At 42.2% G+C, this 13,039-nt stretch overlaps 1 protein-coding gene across 2 annotated transcripts in view; it reads left to right on the forward strand.

Moving 5' to 3' along the window:
* Window positions 1–10,939, forward strand: part of LOC311018021 (synaptosomal-associated protein 25-A-like) — a 34,892-nt gene extending 23,953 nt beyond the window's left edge. The window contains exons 5-8 of one of the 2 annotated variants that reach the window (XM_084016755.1): window positions 5,285–5,402; window positions 9,075–9,194; window positions 10,149–10,293; window positions 10,858–10,939. In XM_084016755.1, coding sequence (XP_083872881.1) covers window positions 5,285–5,402; window positions 9,075–9,194; window positions 10,149–10,293; window positions 10,858–10,926 — 452 coding nt within the window. In that variant the 3' untranslated portion in view covers window positions 10,927–10,939. Of the gene's footprint in view, window positions 1–5,284; window positions 5,403–5,647; window positions 5,766–9,074; window positions 9,195–10,148; window positions 10,294–10,857 lie in introns of both variants that reach the window. The other variant, XM_084016754.1, reaches the window with a different exon arrangement.
* The last annotated feature ends 2,100 nt before the right edge of the window (window positions 10,940–13,039 follow it).

A 13,039-nucleotide genomic window follows, 5' to 3' on the forward strand; every position in this document is an offset into this window, starting at 1 on the left:
TGAGAGTCGTCATCAGCAGTACGTCCAGTGTAACGCTGTAGAGTCGCAGTCAAATTGAGATGAAAATTACTTTATGATTATGTCATTACGAAAGCAGGAGAACAGTTTAATTCTTTGTAAACTTCAGCCAAGTCTTTAACGGCGGACTCGGCTGACACAGAGCTAATGTGGCTGAAATGATTACACTGGATGTGACTGTTGACCTAGCCTTCTGCTTCGCCTCCCTATTTTAATACTACTCATTTATCTTTACTGTATTTGTCAGACAAATGCTTATATATTGAGTTAATGTTACTGATTTTAGCTTCATATACTTTTAAGCAGCAGAAGGAAGATATAAATTACTTTAAAATAATCAATGTTAAAAGCAGTGATGTACAGTGTTTGCGCTCTGAAACCTGGTTGCTGCGTTCACGGAGGTCAGAGGTCAGCTGGTCATTGATATACATTACCATTCTCCGTTCTCTGAGAGGAAAGAATGATGAGTTTGACTGGTAAATGACACGATACAGGATCTTTCTCGTATCCCTCCACATCCTCTCCGGTTCTGCCCAAATGATAGCTTGGTTAAAGGAACAGTGTGTCACATTTTGAAGAATTGGCAGAAAGAATAATTAGTATGTTTTATTTCCTGTATAATGCCTGAATAAGAATTGCTGTGTTTTCATTGCCTTAGAATGAGCTGTTTGGGTCTACATATAGAGCAGATGCTCTTCATGGAGTCTGCCATATTCTACAGTAGCCCAGGACGGACAAACCAACTCCTGGCTCTAGATCCGGCCATTTGCGTTTTTTGCGTTCTGACATTTTCTCGTCGGCTACCGTAGTTCTCCACTTGGCAAGAGAAGAGACATCTGCAACCTCACTGCTAGATGCTGAATTCCTACACACTGCACCTTTAAAAATGAAATGAGCACTCATCCAGTTTGGGTACCGTTGTGTAATGTCCTTTGTTTGAAATTTGAAGGTCTAACATATGAGGCTATCAAGTTGCATGATGGGAAATGTAGGATCCAATGTTTTCTATCTGGAAGTGCAATACTAGATTTTAAATGTGGGCCCTCCTCCCTAATCACTGAATAATATAACCATTACAATAGTTTATTGTTTATTATAAGAAGCCCTGTATACCGTTATTATAATATTCCTATAATATCAGGAGAGAGTACAAAGTATGTGAGACAGTTTAGTAACAGGTGCTGCAGGAATGAGTCCTAAACTTTGAAAATGAGTCTTGCATTTTTGCACTTCCGGTTCCCTCGTCTCGAAGTAGACTTTTTTATCTTATAAAATTTTGGATGCCTGAAATAAGGTCTGTGGTTAACGCAAGCATTTAGTTCTACGATATAAAATATCCGTACTACAATCATTTTACATGTTTTAAAAAAGGCGACCGTGTTGAAGTAAAAGCGTAATAATACCATCTGCAAACCATTTGAGTACAGTATGAATACCATCAGCTGTGTTGCCAGTTTATCCTTTATGCCGAGATTAGCAGTTTTGCAGCCACAAATCAGGTCCTTTTATTAACAAACAAAAAACCATGTATCTGTGCATAATTTCTTCGTTTTTTTTGTATTTGCCACTTTCGTGGTTCTTTGGCATTGTAGACTATATCACAGTGGAAACAACTATCCCTGAGAAAAACACTGCCAGCTGGCACTATTTCAAAATATAGTCTACAACTGACTCATTCATGTCAAACTAAATTAATCATAAAATATCTAAAAGACTATTAGATCCACTTAAACGGCAAATCAAAAGGAGGGCCAGGGCCCTCATGTAGGAACGCTTAGTCAACTGCATGATATTAAATCTTTTTTATACATAATTTTTTTCTGGCTAACAGAATATATAGCACCTCACACTACATGTCTGAATTCACCCATTCACACACACACAACGGCAGAGACAGAATTTAGGGTTAAGTACTTGCTCAAGGACATGTGGACTGGATGAACCGGAATCAAACCTTTGATCTGCCCCCAGAATGCAATTAAATGCAATTAAATATAGTAAAAAGAATGTTGTTAAGGAAAGTGAGCTGTGATCATATCGGCTCCTTCTGGGGCCCCTTGCAGAGTGAGGGCCCTCCAGCGTACAGGTCTCCCACCCCCCCTTCATTAAAACCCACTATTGCCTTGTGCTCATCTCCATGCATGAACGAGCAGCCTAATTGGCCTGTCAAAGGAACAGATAGCCTGTCGTCCGTCCACCCCCCCCCCCGCCCCCCTCCTCCCTTCAGAATAACGGCTGCACTGCTCACCGCTGTTAGCGCAGGGCAGCAATCAATTCACAGATTTAAATTACCTCTGCCTCTCAGCAAATGTCCTCTTAACCCGATCCCCCATCTGTCTCTCTCCCTCTTTCTGTCTTCTTCTCTTCATTTCTCTTCCCTGCGACCCTTCTCTTATTTCCCACCAGCCCTTGCTCTCATCCCCTTCACTTTACTCTCCTGACCTCTACATTTTTCCTCTCCCGTTCCTTCGGAGAGCACTGGTCTCGATAATGATGAATCTCTTTCTTGTCTTCACTCGTTCTGTCTCTTGTTCTCTCCTTCCCAACCCCTCCTTCCTGTTTACAATGATTGCTGAACTTAAGAGCCTCTACAACGGTGATGATGACACATTTGCAATGTTATTTACTACAAGAATTGCCTCTTATTTTGCCATAAAGAAGAAAAGGCTCACGAGTAATGGCTTCCCATGCCTGTGGTAATTAATACTGTCTTGTTGAGCTGTAAACAAGGGTGTAACTAATCCCTGTGTCCTTTACACATGCACACACACACATAGCTCATACATAGGAGGAGATTTTTCATTTCTTGCAGTGAGGTATTGCCTATGGTGGCGGTCTCGCTGCAGCTAATGAGTCCCTCCCTGCTCGCCCCTTACATGCATGTTGACCTGAATTACACCTCGTTCAGGGCTGATGGATTGCAGCTCTGCCTCAGTGAGCAACTCGCAACGATGAAATGTACAAGGAGCATGGCTGATGGTTGTAATGATACAACTTAAACCTTAGATTAATAACTGGAGATCACGGTTTTACCATTTTATTTACAACCTCAACACTGGACACCGTGGGACCAACAGCTTGTCCCAATGACGCAAAACAAAAAATACTGGGCTCAGTACTGGGCAAATAGGCATTATAGAGTAAAACAAACAAACTGCCCGCTCATGGTAAAGGTACACATTATACGTCGGTCTGTATGATGAATGTGAAGTGGATTGAGGGTCAGAAATAGAGTCCATTGAACCAAGACCACGTGAGGTGACACTTACAGCAAAACACTGATTTACACACCACCATAATGACACACATTAAACCAGGTACTCTGGATATTTCCCAGCATGGAGTTACACGTGTCAGTGTCTCACTTGCCCTCATTTTCATCTCATGACACTAAGTAATTTAACTCACTGAAACCCGGAGCACCAAAGTTAAACCCGCAAGGAGATGTGAAGGAAGAAGCTTGAACTTAGAATAATACAACAGGTGTAGCATATCGACACTATAACCGCGGAGTAATTCATTGATAAGTAATTTTGTCAGCTTGTTAAACTTTCTTTTTACTTGTGTAAGGAGGCTTTTCTCTGTCTCTCCCAGAGGTTAGAAATAAAACTGAAACTTCAAGCCAAAAGATTTGCAAAGTGAAATTTCCTCATCCTGTAGTTTTTATTAAAACGATAACGTAAAAATACACGACTCATGGACAATCAAGCAGGTTTATGTTGTATGTCAAAGCGCTAACAATTCAAATGTTTCAAACTAAAGAGTTGCTGAATTCATTCAGAATTTAAAACAGAGTGGATTTAAACTGGACTTGATTTAACTGCAGCTTTCTGCCTTAAGGACCTTCATTTAATTGATTTGTATCACCTGTTATAGTGAATAGAAAGCTGGAAATGTAATGATATAGATACACATTAATGTACCTGTACTTATCCAATTACAACAAGTGACAATTTCTTGTGGGGAAAAAGATCAACGCAGCAAGCGGTCTGGCCGGCTGCGAATCAAACCAGGGCATACACACCCACGTAGTATGAACTCTATCCACTCAGCATCCTACTTTCTAATTGGTTCAACCTGCGACTGACTACGGGAGAGGAGGGAAGGCTCTTACACCGTCATCCTCAGACGGAGGGGAGGAGGCCAGGCTGTCAGAAGCTGAGGAGATAAACAATGCATGCCAACACGGTGTGATCACCAGGGAGCCAAACAGACCGGGGCTCATTTAACTGAACAAAGTTAGGTGTGAAAGCTCCCTTGGATTTGCGTCATTTATTTAGCACTCAGTCTAATTAGCTCTGAATTTAGAGAGTGAGGAAAGGGAAGAAATAGAAAGTGTTGTGGAGTCAAAAGGAGCAAAGGGAATATTCTCTCTGTTGTCTAGTTTTCCAATAAGATGTTACCAGTTTGCTCTGGCTCTGTGTCTGTATTAAATGGAACAGTTTGACTTGGCTGTGGATACATCACTGGTTTAGGACCAGGACACTGATCTGCACAGCTGATGTCCACACAAAGTTGTTATTAACTGTCAGACATGGAGACTATATTCTATTAATGATCTACTTCACGACAACACTGTATGTTGTGAATCAGTGGCACTTGCTCCTATATATGTTGAGCCAGTGTTTTATGACCAACTGTATCCTCTGCATTCCAATGTGACTCATCAAACTTGAGGAGTTTTTTCCCCGGAAGACGAAATGCCCCTTTACACTGATGGAGGTTACTGGTATCCTGTCCTTCAACCAACCAGAGAGAGAGTGATTCTGACCTTGAATCAGGGCTTTTTATAGCTCTGTGCCCTATTGACTATCTGAGTAAGGAATCATCGGTGACTTCACATGACAGAATGGTGCTTTTCATCACACTCATTTCACCATTTGTTCATTGATTTGTTGCTCATTTAGTCAATTGCTTTTGAGCACTCTGCCTATCACAACGTCGTTCTTCACGCACAGATGCAGTGCTGGATGAATCATGCTACCTGTGCTGGCATCGCTACTGCCACTTAGAGGAAAGGGCGCCTATTCAGAGAAGCAATGTCACTTTGGATGAAGCTACGAAACAACAAAGTTGTTCCCTAGGACATAAATTCACATGCGAATCATGTGTCAACAGCTGCTCTCGATGCTTGTTGCCCGCTTTGCCTTCTGCATGTAGCGTACCAATTTAATGCCTCTTGCACCGTAGCGTAGAGCACTAGCGCTGGAAGAAAACAAACCAGTCAAATTTATTTCACTGCTCTCATGACCTTTGTCCTCACCAGAACAACTTGATCGTACGGAAGAGGGCATGAACAAGGTGAACGCAGACCTGAAGGAGGCCGAGAAAGATTTAAAAGATTTAGGACAATGCTGTGGTCTGATATGCCCATGTATTAAAAAGTAGGTACCGGCCAGGAGCCCCGAGCTTCAGCCTGTCCAGTGCTGGTGGTGGTGGTGGTGGTGGTGGTGATGGTGATGTCTGATGTCTCTCTTGTCACAGTCAATGTCTTTTTTTTGTCTCTTCTCCTTTGTTTACCCTCTCTACCCCCCTCCCTTCCTTCAACCCGCAACTTTTTCCTCCTCTCTTCTCTTCTCACGTGCTTTCGTTCATTTGCTGGGAAAAATGACAATGTGTTGGTAATCAGAACAACTGGAGCGCATCGAGGAGGGGATGGACCAAATCAATAAGGACATGAAGGATGCAGAAAAGAATTTGAACAATCTAGGACAGTTCTGTGGTCTATGTTCATGTCCCTGTAACAAGTAGGTGCTGCCTGTGTCGCCTGACTGCATGTGTTTCAGTGCCTGCCTTCCTGCCTCTCTATCCGCCTGCCTGCTTCTGGTGTGTAGAGCATGGTGAACTGTGGTGTGAGCAGTCTGGCCAATAGCCACAACAACAACAACAGCAACACGCTCTCGGAACAGGCACCAGTGCTGCATGCATGTGTGGGCGTGTTTTAAGAGTGTGCATGCATGAACAACACACACACCTGCAACACAGGTCCGATGCCATTTTAATCGCTGTTGTCATTCATCAAAAGCCCTTCATTCCACATTGGATGAGAGATTCTCTTCCAGCAGGGAGCAGCATCAACAGGGATCTGGGCCACGGCACCCATCATCCCCACCCAAACCCCTCCCGAGCCCCACCCTAACCCCGCAGCATGATGCATCATGCTGTGTAGTCCAACCAAAGAATAAATCATGAACTTGCATGTTTATATATGAATTAATTGATTACATGGGGCTCATGCACAACATTAAAAGACATTAAAACATTAAAATTGCTAGTTTCATACAAGACTGTATCATAGTTCCTAGAATTTATTAATGAAGTAATGTGACTTATTAGTACACAACTGATACGTGCAGCTAAGTAATCTTATTGTTTAGTTTGACATTTTGGGAAAATACAATTATTATTGTTAGATCAGGAGATAGTGGTAAACAGACCATTTGCCAATTAAATGTTTAAATAAAGCTAATTTATTAACATGTTGTACCTTGTTTATTAAATATGGAAAAAAACTGAATTGGAAAAATACGTCGGAAAAATAAAACAGGGTTATGCGCCGGACTATTCCTTTCAATTTTTATATTAATGAATAAAAATGTAAAAAATGTAATTGTATGAATGAATAATACGTTTTAAACAAACAAGATATAACCTGTCACTAAGTGAGTTGTTTCCAGCCATTGTGCTAGGCCAAGCTAGCTGTCTGCTAGCTTCATAGTTAGCGTACAGACCTGAGAGAGGCGTCATTCAGTCTCATTCCCCACAGGAAAGTGAATTACCCAAAATGTCAAACTATTCCTTTAAGCTCTATTTTTTGGGTCTCATTTCTTAGATGTGGCGATCGATATTTTAAAATTGAATGTGCAGGGTCGCCAACTCTCACGCTCCTGGCGCGACACTCACGCTTTCACAATCAATGTCACGCTATCATGGCAACCGTGACTGTCACGCCCGGAGCGTGACAGTTGGCGACCCTGAATGTGTGCTATTTTCTAGACATATTTGAGACAATAGGACACATGAATTGATTGCATTGCAAGCATTAACATTAACATAGGTCAGGGTGTCCTCTGCACTGTGACTATGAGACGGCGATGTCATCACTTATTGACAGTCCACTACATTAACCTACTACTCATGAAAGCAATGAGAGCTGCTAAAATGTGTAACGTTGGCATATGACCCACAGAAGTTGTAACTTCCTTTAGGACTGTCCTATAATGAACGTAAACTATTCTTAAACCTGTTCCCTGAGCACACATACTATTGGCTGCTACCATTTTAATATTAAAGCTCTTAAAACATATATTGCAAGCTTTGATATCAAGGTGGATTCCCAATGCCCGTTTTGCCAAACTCCTGTGTGACCTGGTCTCCGGCCCTCCTCCACAGCCAAACTATGGCCACAGGGTCATGTCTGAGCGTACAATACTCTGGGACCAATACATGTACTGTATACAGTTGTCTATCTCAGAGCTATAGAAAACACAAGTGGCTAACAAACCGAGAAATAAATGGCAATATATTGGTTATTTGTGGAGGGTTTGCAGCAAGATATTTCTCAGACATTCTCAAAGTGATGCCTTCATGATTTACCAAATGCAGTATTGTATATAAAGTCAGGCATTAGAGTGGAACATCCTGCTTTTTTTTATCTTCTTGAGGAAAGAACTTGATTTTCTGTGTTAGATCTGAGTGAGAACGGACAGTTTTAGTGTATTGTTTTCATTCCCTTCACTGTGCACTACCACTTTTTTATACCCACTCTGGAGATTCAGTAGACATTTTAACGACAGACGATTCTTTTCTCCAAAACAGGGCTGAGCAGGATCTTGACAGTAGCGCATGCAACTAATCTGCTTTATTTGCATCACAGCCATCATTTTGTAGCAGTTGGTGTTTGTTGCCACCTGATTTCGGCTTTTTTTTTCTGTATGAAGGTATTTTTAGCAGTTTGCTGCCTCCTGCTTCCACATGTGACTGTTTTGGGTTCAGATCTTGTCTATTCTATAGCTCTTTAGTCCTCCTATCATGAATCACTTGTTCTGTGATCGTGGTTATGTCTTGTGTCTCATGTGATCTTGACTCTTTATATGGCTGGGTCAAATAGCATCAGAAAAATAATTCTTGCTTGTTGTTATAAACTGGAGCACCCGATGGGTGTGGTTCACCACCTCATGACAACAGCGTTGCACAGTAGAAGTCTTTTACTGAAGCGTGAAGAAATCAGACTTTAAAAATGCCTAAATTGTGTTGTCCTCGGTGGTGACCTCCACTCATCAGATACTCCAAGATAATAAAACAAATGCTAAGAATTAGATTTGCCTATTTGACTGTATACAGTGTATCATCCTACAGATGTCCCATCCAGATGAAATGAAGGGCTCATCAGCTGTATTACTTCCTACACATGCAAAATGATCATCCTTCACTCACTGTTTTCATTGTTTTTTTGTTTTATTTTTGTATTTTCCACAACGGATCTAACTGCTCGGCTTTCTTTTAATAGATACAGCATGTCTGATCCCGTTCCCTCTTCACATATCTTCCCTTCCCGTGTCAAACATCGTGTACTTGCATGTCCTCTCAATCTGCATGTGTGTTTGTTTCCTCTGTCTGGTGTCTGGTCATTATGTTCTGTGTTTCTGTACGTGGGCTCGTGGTGGGAGGTAGTTTGTCTTGAGGATTACCTCCTAACACAAGCCACGTGTGAGCTTATTGTGCTCCGATTCAATTGATCTGCACGCCAGATCAATTATTCATAGGTTACAAATGCACGTATGCACATTTATCATACGTGGCTGCCATGTGGCTTTTAGTAGGCTGATTGGCTTGACATGCCAAACATTAAGTACGTACATGTATGTTTTTTGGAAAACATGCACTGACATAGACATGCACAAACACAATCACACTCCACGGTCACACATACTGCAGCATACACTCACACGCACACCCACAAACAAGTAAGAAAAGTGCACACGCATGCAAATACCTATACACGAGCGCACAATGCAACAGTTACTCTGGCCCTGACTGAAATGTGTGTGTGGTAGGATTAAGGGTGGGGGCCAGGCCTGGGGAGCGAACCAGGATGGAGTGGTGAACAGCCAGCCGGGAGCACGAGTGATGGATGAACGTGAACAGATGGCCATCAGTGGGGGCTTCATCCGCAGGTAAGTAGTGTGTGTGTGTGTGTGTGTGTGTGTGTGTGTGTGTGTGTGTGTGTGTGTGCATGCTGGTTTCTACGTGTTTGCATAAGTGTGTACGGTGAGTATGAGATGCTGTTTACATCCACAGTTATATGAAGTTAAAAGGTCGGAGAAACATTTCACCATCATTATGGACGGTCACTAACATGTATTTTCATACCGTTCCCCTGATTTTGATCTCAGTTTACTGCGATGTTTTGAGGCTTATTGGAAACAGGACATGTTGTGCTCAGTCTGCAGCAATACGTAGTCATAATGTAGGAATTTTATATTTAGAAGAGAAAAAAATTGGAGCAACAAATTTGGGCAGAGGTGCCTCGTGGATATTCTGCTGGTTTACAACCTGTTGTCTTCAAATAAATATTTATATTTAATAAATATTCATCATTACTCTCAGAAATCTAAAAGGTGAGGGTTTAACCAAATGTTCTTATTTGTAAAAATGTTGGAAACTATCTGTCAAAAAAATGTTTTGAGGTAAGTCCAACAAAACTCAAATTGGCGTAGCAGTGCTTGGTTTGTATCATCCTGCTCCTGAGAATAACTGTGTAATACTATGACATATATAATATATTAATTACCAGGGTTTCTACCTCTTGCTGAGGTTTCTCACTTCCTTGAAAAGGACTTGATGTTAAGTGCTGTCCATGGTCCTGAATCTTCAGCCCATGTGTGTGTGAGATAAAACGCCTTGTGATGGTAGTATGCATTTGAACCAGTAACCTTAATAAGCCTAATTATTTTATCCTTACACGACCCAATATTTGCATTACAAGGAATGTATTTTTTTGTTTCTACTGGTGGTGTGCTGGACTGTACAGTACCAAACCGGTTTGTGTGCCTCCCAGCACAGTGTAATAGATCCCATGGGGACCTACAACATAATCTTGGGCTGCTTTCTCCTCCTCTATGTTCCAGGGTAACAGATGATGCCCGGGAGAACGAGATGGATGAAAACCTGGAGCAAGTGGGTGGGATCATTGGCAATCTGCGTCACATGGCCCTGGACATGGGCCAGGAAATCGACACCCAGAACCGCCAGATCGATAGGATCATGGAGAAGGTACTGTATGAGCACTGCCATGGAGAAGCTGTTAGAGAGGCTGCATTCTTTCAAGAGAATTACATTCACTTGCCTCTTCACTGTACTATATTCATACTTATTGGTGGAAACATGGCAGTTTCTAGGCAACAACCTAACTTAGTTGGTGAAGTAGCAATGTAATGTTTAATCCAAGGTGCACAAGTTTATTGCCAAATCTGTTTACATTTAGAAGTTGCTACTGGCAACTAAAATGTTATTGCTCAAGAGCCTTCAAAGGGTGTTAGATGTTCACGACTACTTTGGGAAATAACTATTTATAGGCCTATTTGTATTAGGGTATGAAAAGGTATGGAAACTAAGATTGCAACCAGCATGTGGTTAGATTCAGATATCGAGTGTTTGGCCAGAGCTGTGGGTAAAATAAGTAAAGTTGTCATTTCCTGGACTCTCTAAGTGAGCATGTTCACAATAGACAGTTATGGGAAATGCAAAAGGTAGAAATAAACGTGTTTTATTCCTTGACAGTAACACATCCCCACCCTTTTCCTCGAGTGTTAGCTGAACTGTGTGTGTCTCTTTCAGGCTGATTCTAACAAGACCAGGATTGACGAGGCCAACCAGCGTGCCACAAAGATGTTGGGCAGTGGCTAGACTGCAGTGGAAAGCGCTTTCACCCCCGTTCAACCCCAGTCACCCTAAAAACGACAACACCGACTGAACCCAGCCCCGCCCCCCTCCAACACCAACGCTCAGCACCCACTTCCTGTGCTCGACAGCAGGCGCTGCAAAATCATGCTTTTGTTGTGATACTTGTAGAGGTTTGCGCACATGCACATATCATACATCCCTCACTCCCCTTTCCCTCCCCCTCGTTGTCAATGTCGTTCTGTGTCGTCGCTCTTTTGATTTTGTTAAGAAACGATAGTTCTGTTACGCATCAGCCACTCAAACCGTCTCCACACTGTACATAGTGCTTCTTAAATGGCTTAGATCACTTGTCCTGTTTTCTTCAGCTCTCTCATTTTTTTTAAAGTCTGTGTGTAATATAAACTGTATGTACACCTCGTTCCAACATGTCCTTCCCCCATGTCAGTGTCTCCGGTGTTGTCCATGTAAGACACTCTGTGTATTCGTCAGTTAAGATGTTGCGACGCTACATGATAAGGCCACCGTGATTTGCAGTGAATTTAGTGAATATACGGCCTTCACAGCTTGTAACCAATTCATTTTATTGCATCTAATGTTGACATGGAGCCGCTCACAGCTTAACCACATCGTAGACCACATGGAGCCATTTGGATGAAGACATGGCTTTTTGTTCCTGACTGTTAGTGCACCAGTATTTTACCATCTCTATTGATGGAGCAGTATTAACGCAATTTGATGCCATTAATTGTATAGTATGAACCTTTTCCTCAGGGAGCTAAATCTGACCATTCAAAAGCAAGCGTTTGAATATTTAATTGATTTGTTGTAATTCATAAAATCTGCACCATAGGGCTCAGTGCATATGCGAATATTTTGGTCATGGTCTGAACAGCATCGTTGGTGGGACTCTCATTTGACCATCAGAAAAACATCGGGCATTAACCGTCATAGCTGACATTGTGATTGATTATAAAAGGTGGTACAGCTTTGCTAAAGGCCACAGTTCAACAGCAACCAATTACGCTTACAGTGGGGGTCACGACCTCTTCACATCCCAGGCCAGACTGCTTTACCAATGATTCAACCCTCGCTATATCAAGTAGTGCGTGAAGTGTGTTATGCATGTCCATCCGCTGCCAGAAGACACTGAATTATTCATTTATTCAGACAAAAATACCCTTACATGGCAACCGCATGCTACATATGTAGGCCACACAGAAGAGAGGCCCATATTTAACTGCAATAGCGTCACTGTTTTCTTTTCATGTCTCTTTACCTTTCCGGACTGTGACCATCATTGTAAAATAATAATGCCAATAAAACCATCATAACTGTAGAACCAAGCGGAGCTTCATTTCTGTTTACTGGTTTGTTTTAATAACGTAGTCCTGCTCACCGGGTTGATGGAACCAAGACAACATGGATACAATTATCCATCCATCCATCCATTTTCTACCGCTTATCCTGTATTTAGGGTCATGGGAGGGCTGGAGCCGATCCCAGCTGTCATTGGGCGAAGGCGGGGTTCACCCTGGACAGGACGCCAGTCTATCACAGGGCCGACATGTAGAGACAAACACATAAACACACAAAACCACATTTTGTCTGGAGCAAGGAAGGAAGCTGCGTTGTCTGTTGTTGGTAAGTCAGAAACTAATTGTAGATTTGGGTTCAGGCATTGTGTGAGTAAAGCTAGTTGCAACATTAGTCTTGTGCTGATAGCTTGTTGTTGAAATCGTCGTGAAACTGCATATGTTAAGTGAGTAATCAACTAAGTTTGAGCCACCTCAGGTGTAGTGAATAGACTTGATTAGAGGGAGGGGTCACACACAGTGCTTAAAGGGCTGCCAGTAAGCCTCCTTCAAACCACATTTTGTCTGGAGCAAGGAAGGAAGCTGCTTTGTCTGTTGTTGGTAAGTCAGAAACTAATTGTAGATTTGGGTTCAGGCATTGTGTGAGTAAAGCTAGTTGCAACATTAGTTACGGGACATTTAGAGTCATCAATGAACCTATCCCCATCCTGCATGTCTTTGGATTGTGGGAGGAAGCCGGAGAACCCGGAGAGAACCCACGCTTACACGGGGAGAACATGCAAACTCCACACAGAAGGAACCCG

Source organism: Eutrigla gurnardus (genome assembly GCF_963514095.1).
Source record: "Eutrigla gurnardus genome assembly, chromosome: 1".
Taxonomy (NCBI): domain Eukaryota; kingdom Metazoa; phylum Chordata; class Actinopteri; order Perciformes; family Triglidae; genus Eutrigla; species Eutrigla gurnardus.